The sequence below is a fragment of the Crocodylus siamensis genome, unplaced genomic scaffold (genome assembly GCF_052110815.1).
Source record: "Crocodylus siamensis isolate JL-2025a unplaced genomic scaffold, ASM5211081v1 HiC_scaffold_30, whole genome shotgun sequence".
NCBI classification, from domain to species: Eukaryota; Metazoa; Chordata; order Crocodylia; family Crocodylidae; genus Crocodylus; species Crocodylus siamensis.
In genome coordinates this window covers 3,613-27,328 of record NW_028324440.1, presented here as the reverse complement: position 1 = coordinate 27,328, position 23,716 = coordinate 3,613, and the positions used below count along the sequence as shown (strand labels likewise).

At 46.6% G+C, this 23,716-nt stretch overlaps 1 protein-coding gene across 1 annotated transcript; it reads left to right on the top strand.

The window, feature by feature from the left end:
• The first annotated feature begins 1,644 nt into the window (after positions 1 to 1,644).
• Positions 1,645 to 23,277, top strand: LOC149851929 (butyrophilin subfamily 1 member A1-like). Its single transcript, XM_090030206.1, is given in 10 exon segments — positions 1,645 to 1,901; positions 6,943 to 7,094; positions 7,829 to 8,176; positions 10,742 to 11,023; positions 13,492 to 13,596; positions 14,819 to 14,839; positions 17,886 to 17,912; positions 18,422 to 18,454; positions 22,197 to 22,313; positions 22,316 to 23,277. Coding segments are annotated over 9 exon segments (1,428 nt in total). The 5' UTR covers positions 1,645 to 1,901; positions 6,943 to 6,997; the 3' UTR covers positions 22,714 to 23,277.
• Positions 23,278 to 23,716: the final 439 nt, after the last annotated feature.

Genomic DNA, 23,716 nt, shown 5'->3' with positions numbered 1-23,716 from the left:
ACTCTTCTGTATCATCCCTGCTGCAGTCACAGGCAAAAGGAGCTACATGGGCTAATAACAGAACATGGAAGAGCTGGGTTTGCTGTTGTGGTCAGAGCAGATTTGGAAAAAGTCTCTGCTCCTCCATTCAGCCACAGTGACCGTGATTTTTCTCCTATGTCGTTTCCTTATGGCATCAATATTTTCCCCCTGTTTTCACTACAGTTGACTTCATTTGGTCAATCCTTAACCCTTTTTCTAGTGCACGCACACACACCACACCAATACTCTTGTTCCTCTTCACCACCTGCACACACACACTCCTCCCCTGCCATTTGGATGTATATTGTTCTCATTCCTCTTTACCATATGGGGAGACTCTTTCTTTCTGTTAGCACACAGGACTTAGAAAAAGGACCCATTCTTGAGCAGTACAAAATCTAAAAGCAAACCTATCTTGTATCCTGGTGGTCTATGTTGTCTCTGCCATGGCCTGCTGAACTGGGGATGTCTCTGAGGGAGACCGAGTCCTGGACTGGGGCAAGTGGAGCAGGGTGAGATTTTACAATGAGGACTAGAAACTGTAAGGGACAGTGAGCTGTGTGCATGATTGCCCCACAATATACTGCTGGGACTCCCTCTGCCACCGGCGCCTCTAGTCCCCACCTCCTGTGACAGAGAGGTGCAGGAGGGAAACAACACTGAGTCCCAGCCTGGACCCAGCCAAGTGTTTCTGTCTGTCACTAACCCATCTCTGCAGCCTGCCCTGCCCTGTGCTAAGGCCCCGAAACTCCTTCCATTCAGGGCTGTGTAAATCTGGAGGGCAGGAAACTCTCTAATTCATCCTCAAACTGGGGTGGTTCTGTCACTGACGTGACCAAACTCTCCCCCAGGACTGAGCTCTGCCCTGATGCCCTGATTGTCACTTCTCCTGTGCAGAGAAAGTGATTCTGGATCCAGACACGGCTCATCCCTACATCATCTTGTCTGAGGATGGGAAAAGCGTAGGAAGAGGACCCGGAGGGCAGAATCGGCCTGACAACCCTAAGAGATTTACTACACTTCCCTGTGTGCTGGGCTCTGAGGGATTCACTTCAGGGAGGCATTGCTGGGAGGTGGAGGTGGGGGACGTGGGAGATTTGTGGGCGTTAGGGGTCTCTAGAGACTCTGTGAAGAGGAAGGGAGGGATTGGCCCTGATGCTGACGATGGGATCTGGGCTGTGGAGCAGTACTTGCGTAAGTGCTGGGCTATGACCACCTCCAAGTGGGTCCCCTTGTGCCCGGTTCCCAAGAGGGTCTGGGTCTGCCTAGACTGTGATGAGGCATGGGTAGCATTTGTCAATGGTGATACAGATCCCACGATGTTCACCTCTTCACAAGCCTCATTTGCTGGAGAGAGAATCTACCCTTGGTTCTGGCTGGAGCATATCACTGAGGAACCCCAGCTCCGACTCTGCCATTGAGACATGGAAAGTGTGGCAGGGAGGACCTTTAAATGCCCACTTTATCCTCAGATTATTCAGTGTAATCTCTATGACCCTGGAGGTGCAGAGTTGGATGGTTGGACTGTCAGACTACAGAAAGCAGGAAGTGGTTGAAACGGAAAGCCTAATCTCTTTGCCCATCTGTCAGATCCTTTATGGACTGTGGGATCAGAAACTGCTAGATGGGAACTGCCCAGGAAGCTGCTGTTCCTTTCACTTTCCAACATAACAAAAGCTGCAAGATGACAACGCATATAGAAGTTTGAAATTTTAAAAACAACAGAAAAGCTACAATTCATCACTATAGCTCATTTAATGTGGGACTTCGATGTGGATCTTGCTGTCTGACACTGTGAAAAACTTCTTCCAACTTGACAAAACCGAAGCCATGTTTCGGAGGCAGATCACAGCACAACACCGCTCAGCAGGATCAGCCAGGTAGGTGAACTTCACTTGATCGAGAAACATTCAGGAGACCTTTTATACCCTCCAAAACACCCCATTGTTAGGTTGTGTAATAATACAGAGATTAGATGATCCTTTGACATTTTGTTTTATTATTTAGGCAAAAACCAAATTTGTACATTCACAAATATTTTTATTAAAAATACTTTACAGACATCATAGCAACCCCCCCCCCAAAAAAAAACCTCAAAAAAGAACAAAAATCCCCCACAAACCACCCAAATGAAGCAGGAAGAAAACAGGCAAATCTTGCTCTAAGTTAAGACAAACTTTTTGTGGAAGAGAGCCTCTTCTATTTGAGGCCCAGGGAAAAAAAAAGACTCTTCCAATCTCAACTGGCATCATTTTCTTTTTTCATTATTTTCTTTTGACCTTTTCTTTCTGCTGTTTTCATGCTCTGATTGTACAGTTATTTTAATATTTTTCTTTGAAAGAAGCAAAAGAATAGTATTTCCAGAATTAATCAAATTGGAAAATTGTATCATTTATTAATTCTGGCATCAGTGGGGATTAAGCACATAATTAAATATTAATAAGTATGGAAATACATATATGCTGAATTGGGACCAATATTTCCAAAGATACTATAGTGTTCCATTGATTTAACAAATGTGCATGTAGTAGATGTGGAGGGCTGGCTCGCAGGGATCATGATGATATAGCTTCAAGGAATATTTGATGACCTCTTGGTGGGATAAGTCATGTTACAAGTGGTGAATTAGAGTAGTCTTCACAGTTTTTATTACAGGGCAGAAAGTTTTATTGGAGTGTCTTAGGGGAGAGTAAAATTTTTTAACAATTTTTCATGAAAGCTTTTCAACATAATGGACTTTTCTTTATTTTAATTTTTATGGACTTTTTTCCAATTATTTTAGAAAGCAATTCACAACATATAATTTTTTGTGATCACAAATTAAATGGAAATTAAAACAAAACAGAACAAAAATGTTCCTCAGGGTTTTTTTCTGTTTTTTTCTCCTTTAAGAATCAATAGAGAGTAAACAGTGAAAATCCATAGATTCCCAGCAATGCACATTTTTCACTTTGAAACTATTTGAAACAAGAACTTGGTTGACATCATTGCACGACAAAATTAGTGGGGAAATTGCAGGAATACTTGAAACAATTTTGAAATTGTTTTAATTGCCATCTTCTGTGAATCTGTATTGTAATGCTGTCCACTTCCACTGCTACATCACTAATGTAGAAATAGATGATGCTTTTCTTAAAGCCTAAGCTCCTTGAGTCCTGCTATTAAATGATATTTACTGCTCTAAGTTTTTCTGGGTTTTTTTGTTTTTTACAGAAATTTCCCATCCCCGTTATACTAGAGAAAAGCATATTCATGTTCCTTCATACGCTAGAGAATTTGATCCTAGGGGTAATGAAGGTCTCAGGTGACAGAATTCAAAATGCATTTTACACCCCATTATTTTCAGGCAAGTCCTATCAGTCCTGGGGCCCTGACTCGTGCTTTTTTGAAGCCTTGGCGTTAGGAGCCTGCAGGTCCGTGCGGGAGGCATCTCTTCCCCAGCTTCTCTCACTGAACCCGGAGCAGCTTGTGAAGGGCTCGGGCAGAGGGCAGGCAGCTCTGTGCGTTGCCCCTTTATGTGGGGGATAGAGATCCAGACCTGCCCCTGGGTATTATATCGTCTGCAGCTAAAAGAAGGCAGTTCCTGCACAGCACAGGAAACAGCTGCTCAAAATGCAAGAGCCTGATGCAGTGATTGTTTCCCAGACTCACTTGAAATGTTGAAACAACTCCAGGTGTGTCTACCCCATAGTTTGTAGCAGAGCATGAAGATACCTGGTCTGCCTGTAAATAAATTAGCTTGAGTAGGGGGCTCTTGTAGCCACATCTGGAGATGGTGGCAACTGAATCCACCTGGTTTACTAATCCAGCTGACTCTAACTACATCTCCCTGGCAACTGAATTTCCCTACAGTTTATCTATATTCAGGGTTGTCATATAGTGGATTTACATATTATTATAAGTGTGAATTTATAATGGCAAAAAGTGAGGTAGAATGACATTTAGATTCATACTCATAAAAGAGACACTTATGTGCCACTTACTTGTCTATGAAGCAAAACAGGATTTTGCCCTCTGTACTGTTGTTTCGTAAGTCCTATAAAGACTGTGAAACGTCATTTTGAGTCAACCTGAGAACAGTATTAAAATAGAGATTGCAATGGGCACATATCCAGAAGGGGAGATCCTTAACTTTCCCAGCTTCCAGAGTCACACCCCAGAGCTCCTGGAAGCAGGGAAAGCCATGCAGGCACTCCCGAGGTTGAGGGGCCGGATCCTGCATGGAAAATCCTGAGGCATGCAAGGCTGAGACCTGAAACCCAGAGACCTTCTGCCTGAGGTGGCTGGAGAGTGCAGGAAGCTCCAGGCTGCCTGTGCTTTCCTGTCATAAAGAAAGTAGACATCCGCCAAAATAAAGCAGCGCAAATTATTGCTACCTTTTTTAGCAAACACATTGTTGTGTGACATAGAGTGCAGATATCTATTTGCTTTTCCTTTGTGCCATCATAAAAATGTTTATGGCATCACAAAGGCAATAAAAGTTGATGTCTGTATTGCTGTGCAGGATTGAATGGACACTTGGCAGAAGCCTGTGCCCAGTTTTACACAGCAGTGGAAAAGCTTCTCAAACATATATGCCTTAAGCCAAGTTAAATGTGTTTCTCATTTGATTGACTGAAAGTTAAAACACACAGTTTAGGTCTTCTCTTCAGGGGGAGTAATTCCAGAATAACCATTTCCAATTAACTCTACATGTCAAAACACTGATTCTGAAGTAAGACTATCCACAGAGAAAATAATCAGGAACACTCTGAATTTATACTCTTATTCTATATTAATTTCCACTCATTCCATTTTGTCAAAACCACAACTTGCCTTTCCATGGCCAAACTCAGTAACCAAATATCTCAGCAGCTTTTTCTGATGAGTCTTTGTTTGCCATCAGTTATCTAATTGTCTAACTCTAGGACCTGGGATAATTGCATCATTGTCTGTAAGTGAAACTCCTTTAGGCTTCTTGGCCTGTTGGAAATAGTGAAGCATTCTGAATCTGTTTGAAATAGACACAGCAAAACACCATCTCCACACTACAGAGCATACAGCTCATTATGCAGGACTGATCAACACTGTTCAACACAGATCTTTGAAAACTCCTGGCACTCTGGACTGGAAGAAGGCCAATGTGGTGCCTATCTTCAAAAGGGAGGAAAGTGGATCCGGCTAACTATAGGCCCATCAGCCTGACTTCTATCCCAGGGAAGGTCTTAGAAAAGTTTATTAAAGGGGCCATCCTTAATGGACTGGCCAATGCCAACATCCTATTATGCGGGTAGGTCTTGCTTGACCAATCTCATTTCCTTCTACGAGTGACCTATCACCTGGACAAGGGAGAAGAGATTGATGTCATATATCTTGACTTCAAAAAAGCCTTCGATCTGGTATCCCATGATCACCTCTTGGTGAAACTGGCCAATTGTGTCCTTGGGTCCACCACAATCCGCTGGCTGGGAAATTGACTCCGTGGTCGGACCCAGAGGGTAGTAATTGATGGCAGTCAGTCTTCATGGTGTCCTGTGACCAGTGGGGTCCCCCAAGGCTTTGTCCTTGGACCCATATTGTTCAACATCTTCATTAAAGATGTGGACCTTGGAGTCAGAAGTGGACTGGCCAAGTTTGCCAATGACACCAAACTTTGGGGCAAACCATCCACACCAAAAGACAGGAGGGCAATCCAGGCTGACCTGGACAGGCTCAGCAAATGGGCAGACGAGAACATGATGGTGTTTAATGCTGAAAAAAGCAAGGTTCTCCACCTTGGGAGGAAAAACCTGCAGCATCCTTATGGGCTCAGCAGTGCTATGCTGGCTAGCACTGTGGAAAAAAGAGACTTGGGGGTCATCATTGACCACAAGATGAACATGAGCCTGCAATGCGATGCTGCGGCTAATAAAGCAACCAAAACGCTGGCTTGCATCCTCAGATGCTTCTCGAGCAAATCCCGGGATGTCATTCTCCCCTTGTACTCGGCCTTGCTGAGGCCATGGCTGGAGTACTGCATCCAGTTTTGGGCTCCACAACTCAAAAAGGATGTGCAGAAACTTGAGAGAGTCCAGATAAGAGCCACGCACATGATCAAAAGTCAGGAAAACAGACCTTATGCCAACAGGCTGAGAGCCATGGGGCTCTTTAGCCTGGAAAAGCGCAGGCTCAGGGGTGATCTGATGGCCACCTATAAGTTTATCAGGGGTGACCACCAGGATCTGAGGGAACGTTTGTTCACCAGAGCTCCCCAAGGGATGACGAGGTCAAACGGTTATAAACTCCTGCAAGACCGTTTCAAGCTGGACATAAGGAAGAATTTCTTTCTTGTCCAAGCCCCCAAGGTCTGGAGCAGCCTGCCATCAGAGGTGGTTCAAGCACCTACATAGAACACCTTCAAGAGCAAATTGGATGCTTATCTCGCTGGGATCCTATGACCCCAGCTGACTTCCTGCTCTTTGGGCGGGGGGCTGGACTCGATGATCTTCCAAGGTCCCTTCCAGCCCTAATGTCTACGAAATCTATGAAACACTGCCCACGTTTGCCACAGCCATTGACGCAGTACTCTGAAGAGCTTGAAGAAGACAAATCTCATGTTGCTTTGAACAGCTCTGTTGGCATGTCACTGTATCTGGGCCCCATGTTTCCTTTTTACCAGTACACAGTATTATCATTCTAGATCTCATTCATTTAATATGGTCTAAAATGTAATGAAAACTCTTGATCGTCACCTGACTCAACACATGATTTTTCATTTAGGAGAAAAGAGGGAGGGAGGTATCAGGGATAACCCTGGAATTTCTGTTTCAGTGCCTGTTTTAATTCTGCACTTTCATAAGTTTATTCAAACCACGGTTGTTCCCCTTGTATACTTGTACGTGCTGTCCTCCTGCTATCTCATCCAGTACACAACGGTGGTAACCAGCGCTCTATGTTCTCCAGGTGAATACTTTTCTGCCGTCCCCTTGTGCTTTTGGATCAAGTTTCAGTGAAGAAGATGCCTTCCTCATTGTGCCAAATCTCCAGCATCTCCACATCGCTGCCTGGTTTTCTCACATTCTTCATTACTTTTCATATTTGCAAGGTGGAATCAGGTAGGTGTCTGCTCCGTACTAATGTGTGCTCTGCTGCTGCTGAAAGGTTTATTTAATTTTCGATTGACACATTTAACCAATTCTAGTCTTTCCTGGCAAATGGAAAAGAATTAGTGAGAAATTCTAGATGGCATTAACATCATTGTGTAGGAAGAAAGAATAACTACATGGAAAATAAAAAGTTTTCCTCTTTCTCTCCAAGCATACAGAAGAATAGCTCTTTATCTATTGCCTGATCATATTTCCGTATTTCTGTGTGCTTCTATGTTCCTTGTTCCCACAGTATCCTAACATCCTCCTTCTCCTCGCTCCACTGGCTTTTCAAAACCAATATGGAGGAGGAAAATTCTCTTTTACGTGACATTTCAATGATTTGATATTTGTATCTAATCACAAAATGTGATTAAATCATCAAAGCACCCAAATTTTTTCTGGGATACAATGTTCAGAAAATATCCCATTAAAAACGTTGACATTTCTATGACAAAAAATACATACGGTGTATTTATTCAAGATATACTATCATTTCTCAGACACTGAATATCTTATGTTGGGCAGTCAGCTGCAGTTAAAGTTGCTCAGACGTTTCTATTTTAAACCTGTTTTCAGTTATTTGTCACTTTACCAGTCCAGGCTGAAACTCTGCCAGGTGGTTATCCATCTCATGTTGAGTATGTCTGATTTCTCTTTTTACTTCTGAGCTTATTTTGAGGTGTTTTTGGTACATTTTGCAGCCCTGTTTACAGTTGTTGGACCCGATCAGCCAATTACTGCCATTGTGGGGGAAGAGATCGTATTGCCGTGCCGCCTGGCCCCCAGCACGAGCGCTAGGAACATGGAGGTGAGGTGGTTCCGACCTGAGTTTCCAAATTATGTTCATCTGTGCCGTGATGGGAGAGATCAGTTTGGAGGACAGACGCCAGAATACAAGAGAAGGACAGTGTTTTGGAAAGATGGCCTCACAGATGGAAACGTTTCCTTGAGGATTCTCAATATTGGGCCTCCAGATGAAGGGCAATACAAATGCTTTGTTGATGATGATAATGCTTATGAAGAAGCTGTAATAGAACTGAAGGTAGCAGGTCAGTGGCTTGTCTCAGTTTATCTGCATGGTTTTCAGGTTTTTTCTCTTTCAAAATATGCCAACTGCATGGAACGTATGTGTGAATTATTTTCCAATTAGACACTGTATTTCAATTTTATCCAGCCATTTTCACATTTCAGGCATATTTCAATTTTTGTCAGTATTTAATAACTTTAAGCAATGTCTGAAAAGCAGCTAGTTTTTCTTTGCTCTCTATTTCTCAGTGCTTGGGACCTTCTAATTTCACATCCCAGTTATATCCATTTTTCTTGGACCAACATTGACTTTTAGCCTAAATAGTGCTTTTTCGTTCATCATATTTACTCCCCAGTATAATTACAGATAGCAAACATAGCCCTTTCTGCCTCTGTTTTCCTAGGTTGTAAAAGCCCAGATGTTCCCCTAAGATAAACCTTTCTCTTTTCAAATCCCAAACCTCAGTTACAGTCCTAATTTCCTTCTTTTTCTGTTTAATTTGAATCCTGCCAGTCTGTAGTCAGTCAATTCCCATGATAAGTTTCTACAACCAGCCCTTCTTAGCAAAACCTTGTAACCATTTGCCCTGTAGAGAGAATATTTTAGCCTATGATCTGGACCTCTTTTGCAAGTTTAGACATGGAATTAACATACACCTACAGTCTCCTTAATCACCACCGCTCCGTCATGGGGGGCGACCCCCTCCCCTTTTCCCTCCAGCCTTTACCCTATCTTCATAGATGGCTTTTTCTAATACTCTACTAACTGTTCTCTGATTGCCATTGTTTACATGTCATTGTTTCATGGAAACTTCTGAAGCTGAACTGACCCAGTTCTGTTGTGGACTTGGATGATGTCAATTGGTTGGGATTTATGTTCCTTTGAAATGTGCACTTCTGGGAAGGGAGGATTTCTTATCCCCTTCCTTTCACCTGATTTAGAGTTTTCACTGATGAGGCTGCTTTGTTTTCACATCTAAGAGGCTTGAACACAAATATCTATTATAAAACAATATTCAATACATTTAGTTACATTAATAATTACTATAAGATAAAGCAATAATATAATTTCATAGATACCACAGAGTGTAGGGTGGGAAGAGACCTATCAGATCATTTAGTCTCACCCTCTGCCCTGGGCAGGAAAGAGTGCGGGGTCAGATGACCCCAGCAGGTGTTTGTCCAATCTCCTCTTAAATACCTCCAAGAAAGGGGATAGCACCTTTGGAAACGTATTCCATATTTTGGCATCCCTCACTGTGAAGAATTTTTTCCTGATGTCTAATCTAAATTTGCGCTCCTGCAATTAGTGGCCATTTTTTCTAGTTACCCCAATGACCGTCTGGTAAACATTGCATCCCATAGTTCCTGCTGCCTCGTCTGATGAGCTTGTAGACGGCCACAAGATCACCTCTCAGCCTTCTCTTGCAGAGGGTGAAGAGATTCAGGTCCCTCAATTGGTCCTCCTGAATCCCTCCTGAAGTCCGGTGCCCAAAACTGGATGCAGTACTCCAGCTGCGGCCTGACCAATGCTACAAAGAGGGGAAGTATCTCTTCTCTAGTCATGTTTGTAATGCACCTACTGATGCAAGAAAGAGTATGGTTAGCTTTATGTATTAGGGCTGTGCGAAAAGGCACTGTTTTGTTTCACTTGAGTTTCAAGGTTTCGATGGAACAGCATTTTATATCGAATTTCAGTTCAATTTGAAACAGCTGTTCCATTTTGCTTTGTTGAAACAGTAAGGCTGTTTCGACTCTGTTTCCATGTTTTGTTAGCTCAAATGGGCACGGAAAGTCAGCCCAGCTGGGCTGACTTCTTGTCCCCTGACTGATCTTGTGCCAGGGATGAAGCACTATAGTTGAAATGTTTTGACTTTCAAAACGTTTTGACTAGCCTCATTTTGTTTCAAGGCTGTTTCAACGCCCTTTGTTTCCTTTCGATTTTGCTGTTTTGACCTCAAAATGAGTTGAAACCGTGTCAAAACGAAACAGCTGGGGAAATGTCTCACAGTCCTATTACTTATTACTTCATCCCATTGGTGACTCGTTCATTTTGGAGTTGACTACGATTCCAAGATCCATTCCCACTGCTGTGCTACCTAGGATGGCACCTCCCAGGCTATAGGAGTGTTGATGATTCTTCCTCGCCAAGTGCAACACATGGGACTTGTCTTTAATAAACTGCATCCTATTCTGTTCTGCCCACTTCCCCAGCCTGTCCAAATCCACCTGGACTTGCTCCCTGCCCTCTAGTTTGTTTCAACATCACCCCATAGTTTGGCATCATCTGCAAACATGGACAGAGTGTTTTCTGTTCCCTCATCCAAGCCACTAATGAAGATATTGAACAGTACCAGTTCCAGACTCTGTCCTGGAACTGGATAATATATATAATGATATATATGGATTGCTTGCTTTAAGCCCTTCTGCTGTGTTTAATCTGATCTGCTTCAGCTTCATTTGCTTTCTTTCTTTTGCCTGATGTCATGTCTGCAAAGGTTCATTCTGTGGTTACTCAGAAACAGGGTTTTGGGACTTCTGCTAAATTGACTCACAGATTTTAGAAATATAATTTCTTTCTTTTCTAGCTTTAGGCTCTAATCCTATCATCTCTGTGGAGAATTACGAGAAGGAAGGGATCCGCGTGACGTGTCGATCAGTTGAGTGGTACCCAGAGCCCCAGGTGCTGTGGAGAAATTCCCAGGGGCATCATATACCATTGCTTTCTGAAATCAAATCCCCAAAGGTGAATGGCCTGTTTGAAACAGAAATTTCTGCTGTCATAAACAGACATTCAGACCAGAACTTGTCCTGTTGGATCAGGAACAGCCTCCTCGACCGAGAGAAGGAATCAGCAGTTCATGTATCAGGTAAGTTTCCATCCAAACTTGACAGTGAACCACCTCCGCTGGAAACCAAGTGAAACTTGAAGCAAACAAACATGGCTAGCATTTCCACAGGGTCATGATAGAAATCCATTGAACTGTATGTTTGCTGTTTATGTCAATCTGGATTTTAACTCACTCGAACTTCTGAAATTTTACCTTAAAGAAACTGGCAGACTCAGTCACTCAAACTATCATCGAGTCCAGCCCCCTGCCCCAGGGGCAGGAAGTCACCAGGGATCATAGGATCCCAGCAAGATAAACATCCAATTGTCTCTTGAAGGTGTTCAAAGTAGGTGCTTGAACCACCACCGGCACCAGTCTATTCCAGACCTTGGGGGCTCGGACAGTAAAGAAGTTCTTCCTTATGTCCAGCTGGAAACGGTCATGGAGGAGTTTGTGACCGCTTGACCTTGTCATCCCTTGGGGCGCTCTGGTGATTCCCACTGATCCTGGTGAGCAACCCTGATAAACTTGTAGGTGGCCACCAGATCGCCCCTGAGCCTGCGCTTTTCCAGGCTGAAGAGTCTTAGCCACTCATCATAGGGTCAGAAAAAGAGACCTTCGTCTCACCCCCCCCAAATTCGGGTCTGACTCGACCCTCCCCTCAGCCCCCACTCCTGCTTCAGGTCCGAACCCACTCCCCACCTACCTGGCTTCAGGTCCAACGTCACCCCACCCAGTACGGGTCTGACCCTGGCCCCTCCACCCCCTTTCGGGTATGAACCAGCTTTCCCCTCCCCACTTTGGGTCTGACCCTGTTTCCCACCCCTGCTTTGGTTCTGACTCCGCGTGCCCCCGCCCCCCTGTTTGGGTTTAACTGCGCTCCGCCCTGCCTTCCCCCTCTGCTTTGGGTCCAACCCTGCCTCTCCATCCTCCCCGCTGTTTTGGGTCTGACCTTGATCCCCACCCCACCTTCCCACTTGTTCTTGTCTGAACCCACTCCGCCATCTCTTCCCCTCTACTAAGGCTCCTGCTTCATGCCCCCCATTCAACCCAGCTATTCCTGTCTCCCCAGTTCGTGTATCACCCCACTTCCCCAGCTCTGCCTGTTTGGGTCCTATTCTGCCCTGCTTTGGTTCTTCCCCCACCACCCCTAAACCCCTCGTTTGATCTGACACTGCCCACCCCGCTTTGCATAGTACCACGCTCCCCACCTCCACCCCGGTTTGGGTCTGACAGCACTCCCCACTCTGTCCCCCACACTGAAGGTCCTACTCCCCCCAGTTCAGGTCTGACCTCACCCCTCCTCCTCCCTGGTTTGGATCCAACCCCATCCCCCCTTCTTTGGGGCCACTGCCTGGTCAGTCCAGGTCCAAACCTGTTTCCCACCCCTCCCCCGCACTTCAGGTTCAGCCCTACCCCCTCCCCTTCCTTTGGTTCTGACCCTGCTCCATCCTTCCACCCCACTTCAGGTCTGACACCACTCCCCTTGGTTTGGGTCTGATCCCAGCACCCCACTCCCCTCCACTTCAGGTCTGAACCCACTCCCCACTTCCCCCACTTCAGGTGTGATCCACCCTCCTGGTAGTGCTCAAAACCTGCCCCCTGAACCCCACTTTCAGGTCCAATCCCACTTTCCCCCCGCTTTGGTTCTGACCAATCTTTCCCCCCATTCTCCCCACTTCTGCTCCAACTCTGCTCCCTCCCCCCAGTTTTGGTCTGACCGCCCCCCCAGGCCCCGGTTCTGTCCAACCCCACCCCCTTCCCCCACACCATTCACATCTGATCCAGCTCCCTTACCCCAGCTCAGATCTGACCTCACTTAGCCCCTCCTCCCTGCTTCACGTCCGAACCCACACATCCCCTCCCACCATTTGGGTCCAACCCTGGCTTTTCTGAATGGAGGACCCCTTAGCATATAGTTCTGTAAGTGTGATTTTTTTTGGCTTTTATGCACTGTTTAGATGTATAATAGTGCTTGCCCTAGACCTTCCTCCTGAGCATGATCAGTACCCCGTACTATGGCTGTGAAGATATTACAGTATGTATGTAATTCCACACAGATCCCAAAGCTTTACTCAGAAAAAAAAAGACCTACGGCTATAGTTGTGTGATGATGCAGAATATGGAGGAGGATTTAAAGTATTTCTGGGTTTTGGTTCTAGCAGATTCACATAAAGATTGATCCTCTTCCATTACAGATACAAAAACTATCCAAACATGGCATAATTGCCAAAAAATGCAGTTATATGGCTGAATAATTTCCACTTAGCCATCTCAAGGTGAGCTAGTATGTTTCCTGTTTATTCATGATAAATCACTATGGAAAGTCAGTTTGTTGGTTATTAAAGCATATTTCTGATTTTTTGCAACTCTAGGAGTTGCTGCTCTCATTCATATCTGAGGCAACTCCTGAGAGAAACTGTTAATGGATGGCCTTGGAATAAATACATTTGATTTTTTTTTCACCAATAACAAACTAAAGCAACCCTGGGCATCTTGTTTTTCAGTTCTCTTCTTTCCCCATGTGAATCCCTGGATGGTGGCGCTGAGCGTGATCCTAGTGGTTGTGTTAAGTTTCACAATCTTGAATGTTTATCTCTTCAAAATAAAAGGTAAATACTGGGTAGGGGGGATATATAGTATAGTTAGTGAATAATTTTATTCTAATAAATCAAAGCGTGTATGAATAAGATTTTACAGCAGCCAAGCAAAGGGAGGCAGGTAGGCACTGTGCCACACACCAAACCTCCAGCATAGCAAAGTGCAGCTTGGCAGGGGGTGTTGCTTGTCTGTGGGTGGGGAGAATCAGGGGCTAAAAAAAGCTTACTCCCCACAGTCCCCCGTGGACACTTACCCCTCCCATCCGATCCCGTGGCCGTTTTTAACTCTAACTGCCCCCTAACTTCCCCAAATGTCTATACATACCATTAAGGAAAAGTGGAGCTGTTATTCTGTTAAAACTTCTATAACTTTCTGTCCTTGAAATAGGATATGCCTTCTGACACACATCACTACACTCATATGGTTAGTCAAACACGACAGAATATTTAATGTCATGCCCCCAGTAATCTATGTAAGTAAACAGCTGCTCAGCACCACTGGGGTAGGTGGGGGCTACTTTTCACTGCTTTCTTTTGGTTTCAAAAGCAAATGAGCTTTTCTAGACCTTGAGCAAACTCAAGAATCTCAAGTCTTTAGACTCTAGCACGTACAGGTGTTTACCTGACCTACCAGCGCTCCAGAGATGCCCATTGTTTAGAGACCAGTGGGTACTAGATCCCATCCTGGAACCACTAGAGGGATTTCTGTATCACCAAAACATCTCCCTACACAGGTACATGGCAAAGTACAATACCATCCCCAGACACAACTCCTATGTGGAGCTTGCCCCTTCTAGCCTGGAGCTCTTGAGCACAGGCTTCATCCATCTTAGGCTGTCATACCAGTCATGCTACCATACAGGACACCTCAGCAAACTTCAACCCACTTTTCTCTTACAGCATCAATACTTTCTAGAAATTTCATGATTTTAGAAGGCAGTGAACATGCACACAATCTTGATTCACCCGGTCCCATATATTCAAATTCTTAAAAAGCAGATCAAAGCAAGTTAGCACAGTCGAAGTAAGCACAAAAGAGTTTCCCACTTCTCTTGCCCTTGCACACCAATGAGGATAGGGAGAAAAGAGACACAGTTCTCAGCAACTGGACCCTGGATACTACTGGCGGTATGCGGATAAGCACCACAGAGAGGTTGTCACACAGATCACAAAGTGCCAGGCTTATGAAGTTGTAGTGAAGTACTTAATCAATGTATCTTTTTTTTCAATCCAGGAAACCTTCAACGAGAACTTGGTAAGTTTTTCTGTGTCCAACGCAGCTTTTTCCACAGTATTCAGTGTAGCTAGAGCTAGCTGTTAGATTCATACTCTCCATGCTAGAAAGAACAGAAAACCGACAGCAACACTAAGATGCCCTTGGTTGTGAAGGCTTTTCTCAGAGCCCTCAGGCACTCCTTCCTGGCCTCTGTCATTGTTATTAGCCCAGAGCGCTGCCGCTGTTGCAGCAGTTCATGGAGTGAAATTGGAACATGAATGTAACTGGAGATGCAGCCATTAATTAGTTTGAACCAAAGCTTGAGGTGCCATCTCAGTGTGGTTGGGAATCACTGAAAATACTTCAACATGTGTCTCATGTATACAAGGTACCCCAAGCCTTGGAGAAGACAGGCAACTTTATTCTGTACCTACTAGACACTTCTCGGTCAGGTCAGAGAGAATGACTAATGGCAATCCAGCCTAGATGGCAATAACGGGAGTATCTCTGGAGCCAGGCCCTCTCCCAGGAAATGGTACAGCAGGTCCAAGTCAGTGGTGTCTTTGGATACAAAGGCTCCCTGGTAGGGCAGTGCGAAATTTTGCAACGAGTTTTGTTTCAATGCTGTTCCAACCTGTTTCAAGGTCGAAACAGCACAATCAAAATTAAACAGATATAGTCACAACAGCCTCGAAGGAAAACAAGGCAAGTTGAAAAGTTTCGATGTTTCGCACATAGGCTATAATGGGGAATGATGAAATAGCCTATAACTTTGTCATGTCTTCCCAGATTTGGATAAAACTTGCAGCAATGGTAGCGACTTCTGAGGGCATAATGCACACCAAGCTTCAAGAAGATAGGTGGAGGGCATTCAGAGAAACTTCACTCCAAAATCTTGAGAGCCAAACTTGTATCACATGTATGTGTTAAGCCACAGCAGGGTCAAAACTGCAGGCATGCTAGCCCCTGGTGAGGCCACAAAGCCTGCCAAGTGTCAAGGAGGTCAGTGCGGCGGTTTGTGGGGAACTGCACCTCAAGTTGTGGACAAGCAAAACTAGTGACATGGGTGACACTGCGTGTGTTAAGGCGCAGCAGGGTGAAAGCTGCAGGCCTGCTAGCCCCTGCTGAGGCTGTGATGCCTGCCAGCTGTCACTGAGATTGGTGCAGTGGGGTTTTGGGGCCCTGCACCCCTCGCTGCTGACAGGCAAAACTCGTGACATGGGTGCTTGTGCAACCGCTGCCTCTCATCCGGCAGCAGGACTGAAGATCCCCCATCACTTGTCACTAAGACCCGAGGGTAATAACTGACCACAGTATGAACATGAGCCAGAAGTGCGATGCTGTAGCCAGCAGGGCCAACAATATGCTGGCAGGCATCAACTGATGCATCTCCAGCAAAACCACTGCAAAGAAGTGATTCTCCTGCTCTCCTCGGCTCTTCTCAGCATGGTGAGACTGCAGCCGGAGTGCTGCGTCCAGTTCTGCGCTCTGCGCCTTAACAAGGACTTGGAAAAGCTTGAGAGAGTCCAGAGAAGGGCTACCCATATGTCCAGAGACTTGCACGGCCAGCTATATGAGGAAAGGCTGAGGGGCCTGGGACTCTTCAGCCTGAAAAAGAGAAGGCCAAGAGGGGACTTGGTAGTGGCTTACAGCTACACCAGAAGCTACATCTAGGGCTCAATGAACAACTGTTCACCAGGGCACCCTTGGGGAAAACTAGGAGTAATGGTCAGTCTGGACACCCTAGTTGTGAAGTAGTTTTTCCTAATGTTGAGCCTTAAACCATCTTCTAGGAGTTTGTGACCATTACTCCTAGTTTTCCCCAAGGGTGCCCTGGTGAACAGTTGTGCACCGAGCCCTAGATGTAGCTTCTGGTGTAGCAGTAATTGATGCCTGCCAGCGTATCGTTGGCCCTGCTGGCTACAGCATCACACTTCTGGCTCGTGTTCAAACTGTGGCCAATTATTATCCCCAGGTCTTGGTGACAAGTGATGGGGGATCTTCAGTCCTGCTGCCTGATGAGAGGCAGCAGTTGCACAAGCACCCATGTCACAAGTTTTGCCTGTCAGCAGCCAGGGGTGCAGGGCCCCAGAGCCCCCCTGCACCCATCTCCTCAACAGCTGACAGGTGTCGTGGCCGCAGCAGGGCCTAGCAGCCAGGCCTGCAGTGGTTTCCCCTCCCCTGCGCCCCGAGACAGACAGTTACACAAACACCCATGACACGAGTTTTGCTTGTCCCCAGCTTGGGGTGCAGTTTCCCCCCAAACTCCTGCACCGATCTCCTTGAAACTTTGCATGCTTCGTGGCCTCAGCAGGGGCTAGCAAGTCTGCAGTTTTGACCCCACGGTGGGTTAACATGTACATGTGTCATGAGTTTTACTTTCAAGATTTTGGGATACAGTTTCCCTGAACTCTCTGCACCTTCCTCCTTGAAACGTGGCAGGCTTTGTTGCCTCAGCAGGGGCTACCGTTCCTGTAGTTTTGACCCCGCTGCAGCTTCACCCATACACATGACATGAGTTTTGCTCTGAAGATTTTGGGGTGCAGTTTCTCTGACTCCTCGGCTTCTATCTTCTGAAATCTTGGCACACTTCATGCCATCAGAAGGGGCTACCGGCAAGTTTAATTGAAATCAGGCCAGAAATGACACAGTTATAGCCTGTTGACCTTCCCCATTATATCCTATGGGAGAAACATCAAAACAGGGTCAAAACGGCAAAACGGTTCGACAGAAAGGAACAGAACAGCCGTTTCGACTCGAGACAAACGTCAAAATGAAACACTGCTCTGTAGAAATGTCCAAACGCTGATCGAAACGGAGTGCTTCCATTTTGCACAGCCCTACTCCCTGGTCACCGCAATTTAGAGAGTGACCTAGAGATTTGACAGCACTTTGATGGATGAGGTCTGTATGGATTTACTGACGTGAAAGGACAGTGTCCCAGTTAGTGCAGTTGCCCCAGTTGTGTCCAGCATCACTCTGGTCATTTCTGGCTTGTGCTTGGGCCAGATGCTCCTCATGCAAGAATCCTTTTACAGCTGCATTTGTTCAGATAAATGCTCACCACTATTTCTCTTCATTTCAGGGTGGAAAAGAGCTGTGATCTGTCCAGGTAATGAAAGTTCATATTGAATCAATGGTCTCTTCCTGTTATTTCAATTCCCTTTGTTTCCTTTCCTGTCAAATACTTAGGCTCACTAATAGTTTCTGGCAAGAAGTGCTTTGTATTAAGGTCAAAGAACTCAAAATCTCCTATGGCCAGATTTTTTTGGAAGGAACCTAAAAGTCCCCACCCCACACAGCACTTTCTGATTCCCCTTTTGAGTGGAAATGGCAGGTTTTAATCACGTAAGTGCCAATTCCTCTTTTTCACAGGTAGAAATACTATTTCCCCTGGCAGCCTGGACATGTAACTATACCCGTGTTGTCTGAGCATGTGCAGCATGTGATGTGTGTGTGGTCCTCTGACAGAAAACCTGTCACAGAGTCCGTCTCTCAGTTATTAATTACGGCACACTGAAGGTTTAGATCTATTGTCCCAATGTACATTGCAGGCAATAATGCCTTGTTTATACATCTCTTCTAATGAGTTCTCATGTCTGATTCTGTGGTTGCTTTCAGGGCTGGGACAAACCGCACCGCCTTTGGAAATAGGTACAGTGTTCAGATTGTATCAATTGCCAAGTCTCTGCAGCACTGGCAACCTATTAATTTCTATCTTGTAATAGATTAATACTATTGAGTTTAATATAGTTTAATTGTTAATTAAGATTACTATATGTATTAATAGTTGCTGATCGGATGGAATGGAGATGTGTCCTGCGACATTTCTAGACCAGTACTGGTGGATGGCAGGGAGAGTAATGAATATGGGAATACGGAAAAGATCATTCTAGTTATATCTAGGGTTTTACGCTCTCCTCGTATAGCACTGGCTTTTTCCTCTTTCCGAGATAGGATACTAGATTAGACGTATCATTGGTCTGACTCAGTATGGCAGTTTTTATGTTCTCGTGTTCTTATTGAGTGTGCAAACACACAACAATTGAACAGTTCCAAAATGTCACAGCTTGGGGACTGGTTGAAAACTGTTGTTTGTCAGAGGTGCCCACATGTACAGTGCCCTAGCACTCAAGGCAAGATGGTTACCTTTAAGCGCTGAAGTGCAGTGGTTCTAACCGTGTGTGGGTTCAACAGTGCCAATCAATGAAGGAGGGGAAAAAAGCGGGGGACAACAGTATTCTGGCCATATACCACAGTAGCCAGTTACAGCAGTGGGCAGCGGGGAGGAGGTGGGAGGAGCAATGCAATGTGGGATGTCTGGAGGACTGACCAGCCCCATGTCACAGACCATTTGGTGTCTGCTGAACCAAAGTCCAGTGAACTGTTTCAAAACAAGACTTGATTTTCTGTTGGCACAATTAATCAGTTCCAGAATGTTTTAAAACCACTGTAACAGGCTGTTTTAAATTCATTAAGATCCGTTTCACCTAATCTAAGCCTAGAAACAGACATTGCCAAATTGAAAGGGATCACATTAGACACTGATCTGCTTTCCTGAATGACACACATTGCCCATTGTCCCACATTTGGTCTCCTGCCTGATGTGGGACAACAGGGGATGTGTTCCCTGTCCCTCTCTGCCTCACATCAGGTCCTGCAATGACACAGATGCCAGGGAGTCCCTGGTGCCCTGTGCCCCCTTGCCCAGCTCCACCCTGACCCATGCTTCAGGCAGAGGCACAGTGCAGGACGGGGTGGAGGGAGAGGTGGGTGCAGGAGCCAAGATATCTCCACTGCGGGTCAGCATGGTCCAGGCCTGGAGGCAAAGGGCACGGGAGATTACTCAGCTCCTGCGTCCCCCTACACTGGGACTCACACTGATCTGTTCCTCTGCATGGGCCAGTGCAGGACCCAGCACAGGTCCCGGGGTGGCAGCCCCAGGTCACGCAAATCTCGGAGTAAAGGCACAAAACACACAGTATTGCCTGAGTCCCGTGCCTCCACACTGGGACACACACTGGTTTCACCACTTACAGGGATGTGCCCCAGGCCACTCTATACTTGGAGAAAACCAGGCAGATCCCTCAGAGGCCTGAAGGGATCAGGATTGGGCCATTGAAGCCCCCTCAAGCTGCCAGAGCACCTGCCCAGGGTGGAGAATGTGTTTCTGCCCTAAGTGTTACTTGTGTCCATGCCCAATACGATAGATCCCAATCTGGCAGTGGGTGGGGATGTCACTCCTCATGGCAGGACTCTCACATCCTCATGCATTTCAAAGCACACCATGAGATGTGGCAGCCCATGACACAGTAATGGATCTGCATGGGACTGCACCTCCTCCTCCAGACCCTGCTTTGCCTGCCTCCTGCAGAGATTTCTGAGAGGTCCTGCCCCCTTCCTCCTGATCTCCCCCTTCCCCCAATTCCCTGCCATGTTTGGCTACTCAGCCAGCAAAGTGCCCCAGCCACTATCCCAGGCCAGGCCTGCTCTACCTCAACCACTTGTTGCTGCTGTTCCTACCTCCCTTATTGCCTCTGGTATAGAAAAGGCAGCACAAAGTCATGATCTGTGGAGAAGGGGCAAAGTGAACTTTCTGTCTGAAAGAACAGGCCTACAAATACAGAAATTGGGAAATGGGGAAAATAGGAAATAAGATGAAATCAAGGAGAGAGCAAGAAAAGTATGGGTATTTCAAGTAACAAAGCAGGGTGAGAAAGGAGAAATAAAATATACACAGTAATAAAAGTACTAGGGAGAAAGACACATCAGTGAGAAAACATGACAGGGCAAAGACTGGAAGGCCTGAGTATTATGGGGCCAGGATCAAAATATTTTTGGGTGGAATGACAAAAAAAAACATACTTGAGGCTGACCAGACAGTCGGAGGACAGAGCAAGAAGCTGCCTGCTGAATAGACCTGGACAAAGGGGCGTTGGAAGGGACTGAAGCTGGCCGGGGTGGCTGAGTGGAGGAGTTACGTGAGCTCCTGTTTGCACATTCATAAACCAAGACAACTTTGTCTAAACTGCAAGTTTTTGGTCTATCTCTACTTCCTTCCTCTGCTGTCTCCTCCTACCCAGTGCTGCTATCTCTTCCTTTTTGTGATCTCTTCCCCTGTGTGTCTGTTCACTCTCCCGTAGCTTTTGGTCTTTCCTCCTGCTTTTTTGCTCCCCAAAGTTTGCTTGTCATCACAATGAGCGGTGATGAGGGAGAGGAAGAATCCAGCTTTTCTCTCCTGCCATCGTCCACCCTGTCCATGTCGGGATGTGGCTCTCCTTTTATGTCCATTGTTCCCTGCTGGGGACACAGCAGTTCTTGAAACAGCCCCTGACTTGTAGGGACTGTTTGGGGGCTACTCCTCTTGATCATACATGCTACAGGCCCAGACAGATGGAGCAGACATTTCCATAAAGGGATCTCTGACCATGAGTTGGAAGAGGAGGCGAGCTGCTATAATTTCAGTAGTTTTGGGGGTTCCTTCCCTTTTCCATCCAACCATCATGAGATAATCTTTCATCTTTCCTCTTTTATTAGAGGATGGGCACTTGATGCCCAAAAATTTATCCAACAGCTCTTCCAAATAGAGAGTCAAACCAATAAGAGATACCACACAACATTGTTACCTCCTGGACCGGCAGAGCTCCAACAATACTCCACCTCTCTGTAATAAGACACCAAGTACATTCCTGGCTTTTAACACAATTACCTTCTATTCACATAAGACACTTACGGCTTCCTCACTCCCACTTCCCCACACATTATCTCTCCATTTTTGCCTTAAGCCCTTCCTATTTGTGTATATATTTCACACCCTCCCATCAGCTGTGTTTTAGGCTGTTTCTTTTGGGGAAGCTCCGAAAAGTTTGGAAATTGGACCTGCACTTGAAGCCTGGGACATAACAAATCTTCGTGACGTGGACTGATCTGCTCCAAATGTTATATTTCTTTGGCTGTGTCTTGCTGGAGAGGGAATGTCTCTCTGGGAAATGGCCCCAAAATATGAGAGCGGGGAAGGTTTAACCAAGTGGGATTGAAGACAGGCAGTGGACAGCACAGAGGGAGATGAGCTGTATCCATGCTCTCCCCTTCACACCCGTCTGCTGGGCTCTCCTGAGCCCCAGGGTCTCTCCTCGCTGCCTGTGACCGGCAGGTGCAGGAGGGGAACGATGCCGTGTCCCAGCCCTGGCCCAGCCGGGGTGTTTCTGTCCCTGGCCCGTCTCTTCCTGCCGGGTGGGAATTGGCCCTGCCCTTTGCTGAGGTCTCCGGGCTCCTTCCCGCTCGGGTCAATCCCGGATTCACCTCCAGCTGCAGCCAAAGCTGCCCCTGCCTCGATCACCCCCTGTCCTCGGGCCGAGCTCTGCTCCTCACGCTCCTGTATCTCCTTTCCCCACAGAGGAGGTGACTCTGGATCCAGACACGGCTCATCCCGTGCTCATCTTGTCTGAGGATGGGAAGAGTGTGAGACAGACAGACACACGGCAGGATCTGCCCAACAATCCTGAGAGATTTGACACTGGTTCTGTGTGCTGGGCCGTGAGGGATTCACCTCAGGCAGACACTGGTGGGAGGTGGAGGTGGGGGGGGAGATGGTGGGCGTGGGGGTGGCCAGAGAGTCTGTGAGGAGGAAGGGAGGGATCAGATTTAGCCCCGAGGAGGGGATCTGGGGTGTGCAGTGCTGTGGGGGTCAGTACGAGGCTCTCACTGCCCCTGATCCCACCCCCCTGTCCCTGCACCAGGAGCCCAGCAGGGTCGGGGTCTGTCTGGACTGCACATTGGGGCGGGTGTTGTTTCTCGATGCTGACACCGAGGCCCCGATCTTCACCTTCCCGCTGGCCTCGTTTGCGGGGGGCAGGATCCGGCCCTGGCTCTGGGTGACTTGGGGTAAAATCAGGCTCAGACGGTGCCAGTGAGAGGGCAAGGCAGCGTGCAAGACCAGACCTGTTAGTTGTCCCCTCCAGCCTCAGTCGTGCTCATGTCTGTGACCCTGGAGGACTCCTCTCCCTGCAGACGATCAGCGGGGCCGTGTCCGTGACCCTGGACGCGCAGGTTGGGTTTCTTCATCCCCCGACCACGGAGAGCAGGACGTGGCTGAGCTGGACGGTCCGTCTCTGGCCCGTGGGTCATTTCCTGCATGACCGAGGGGCCCTCGGGGGCCTGTGGGGTCCGGCACTGACGGGTGCAGCTGCGGGGGTCGGGTGAGGGGCGGCGAAGAGGAGGCTCCAAAACCCGGGGCCGGTTGTGTTGGGAAATGCAGTTGTACCTGGCCCTGGTGTTCATTGCAGCGCTCCTTGTCCAGAGCCTGCGGTCCTGAGAAGTGGAGCTGCTGCCGCTGCTTAAAAAATGATTTCTGCAAATATTGCCCCTTTTCCCTCATTCTAATTACTCAAAAGTTACTCCAAAGTGATTCTTTGTCCTCACGATTGCAGTCAATAAAGCTGTTGCTGGTAAATATAAACGTATCTTCTGCTTGGTGATGATTGATTTATTTCACATCTCATTTCCTTATCATAAATGTTGTGGAGCGAGCAGGTTTCTTTAAGAGATGTGATTCCTCATTAAGAAAACCGATTGCCTTCCCTGGCAAGTTCCCATGTCAGTCTGATGGGACTGTAGCATCACTTCTTGTGTTGCCTGTGAGCCAGACACACACAAACTTTTCCATGGCTGTGGCCAAATCCCACTGGACCAGTTGTCATTTCGCCCTTCCTGCTAATTTAAAAACCTGAAGATCAGATGTTGGAAAATCAAGAAAATGTGAAGTAAAGCTCCTGCTCACACTCCTTACACAGGCTATGGTAGTAAGAAATATCAGTGTCATGTTTGCTCAGTTACAGATGTATAAACTGAGGAAAAAAACTTATCTAAAGAATTAAGTTGTCTGCATCCAGAGTTAAAGTGACCTGTGCAGTAAGA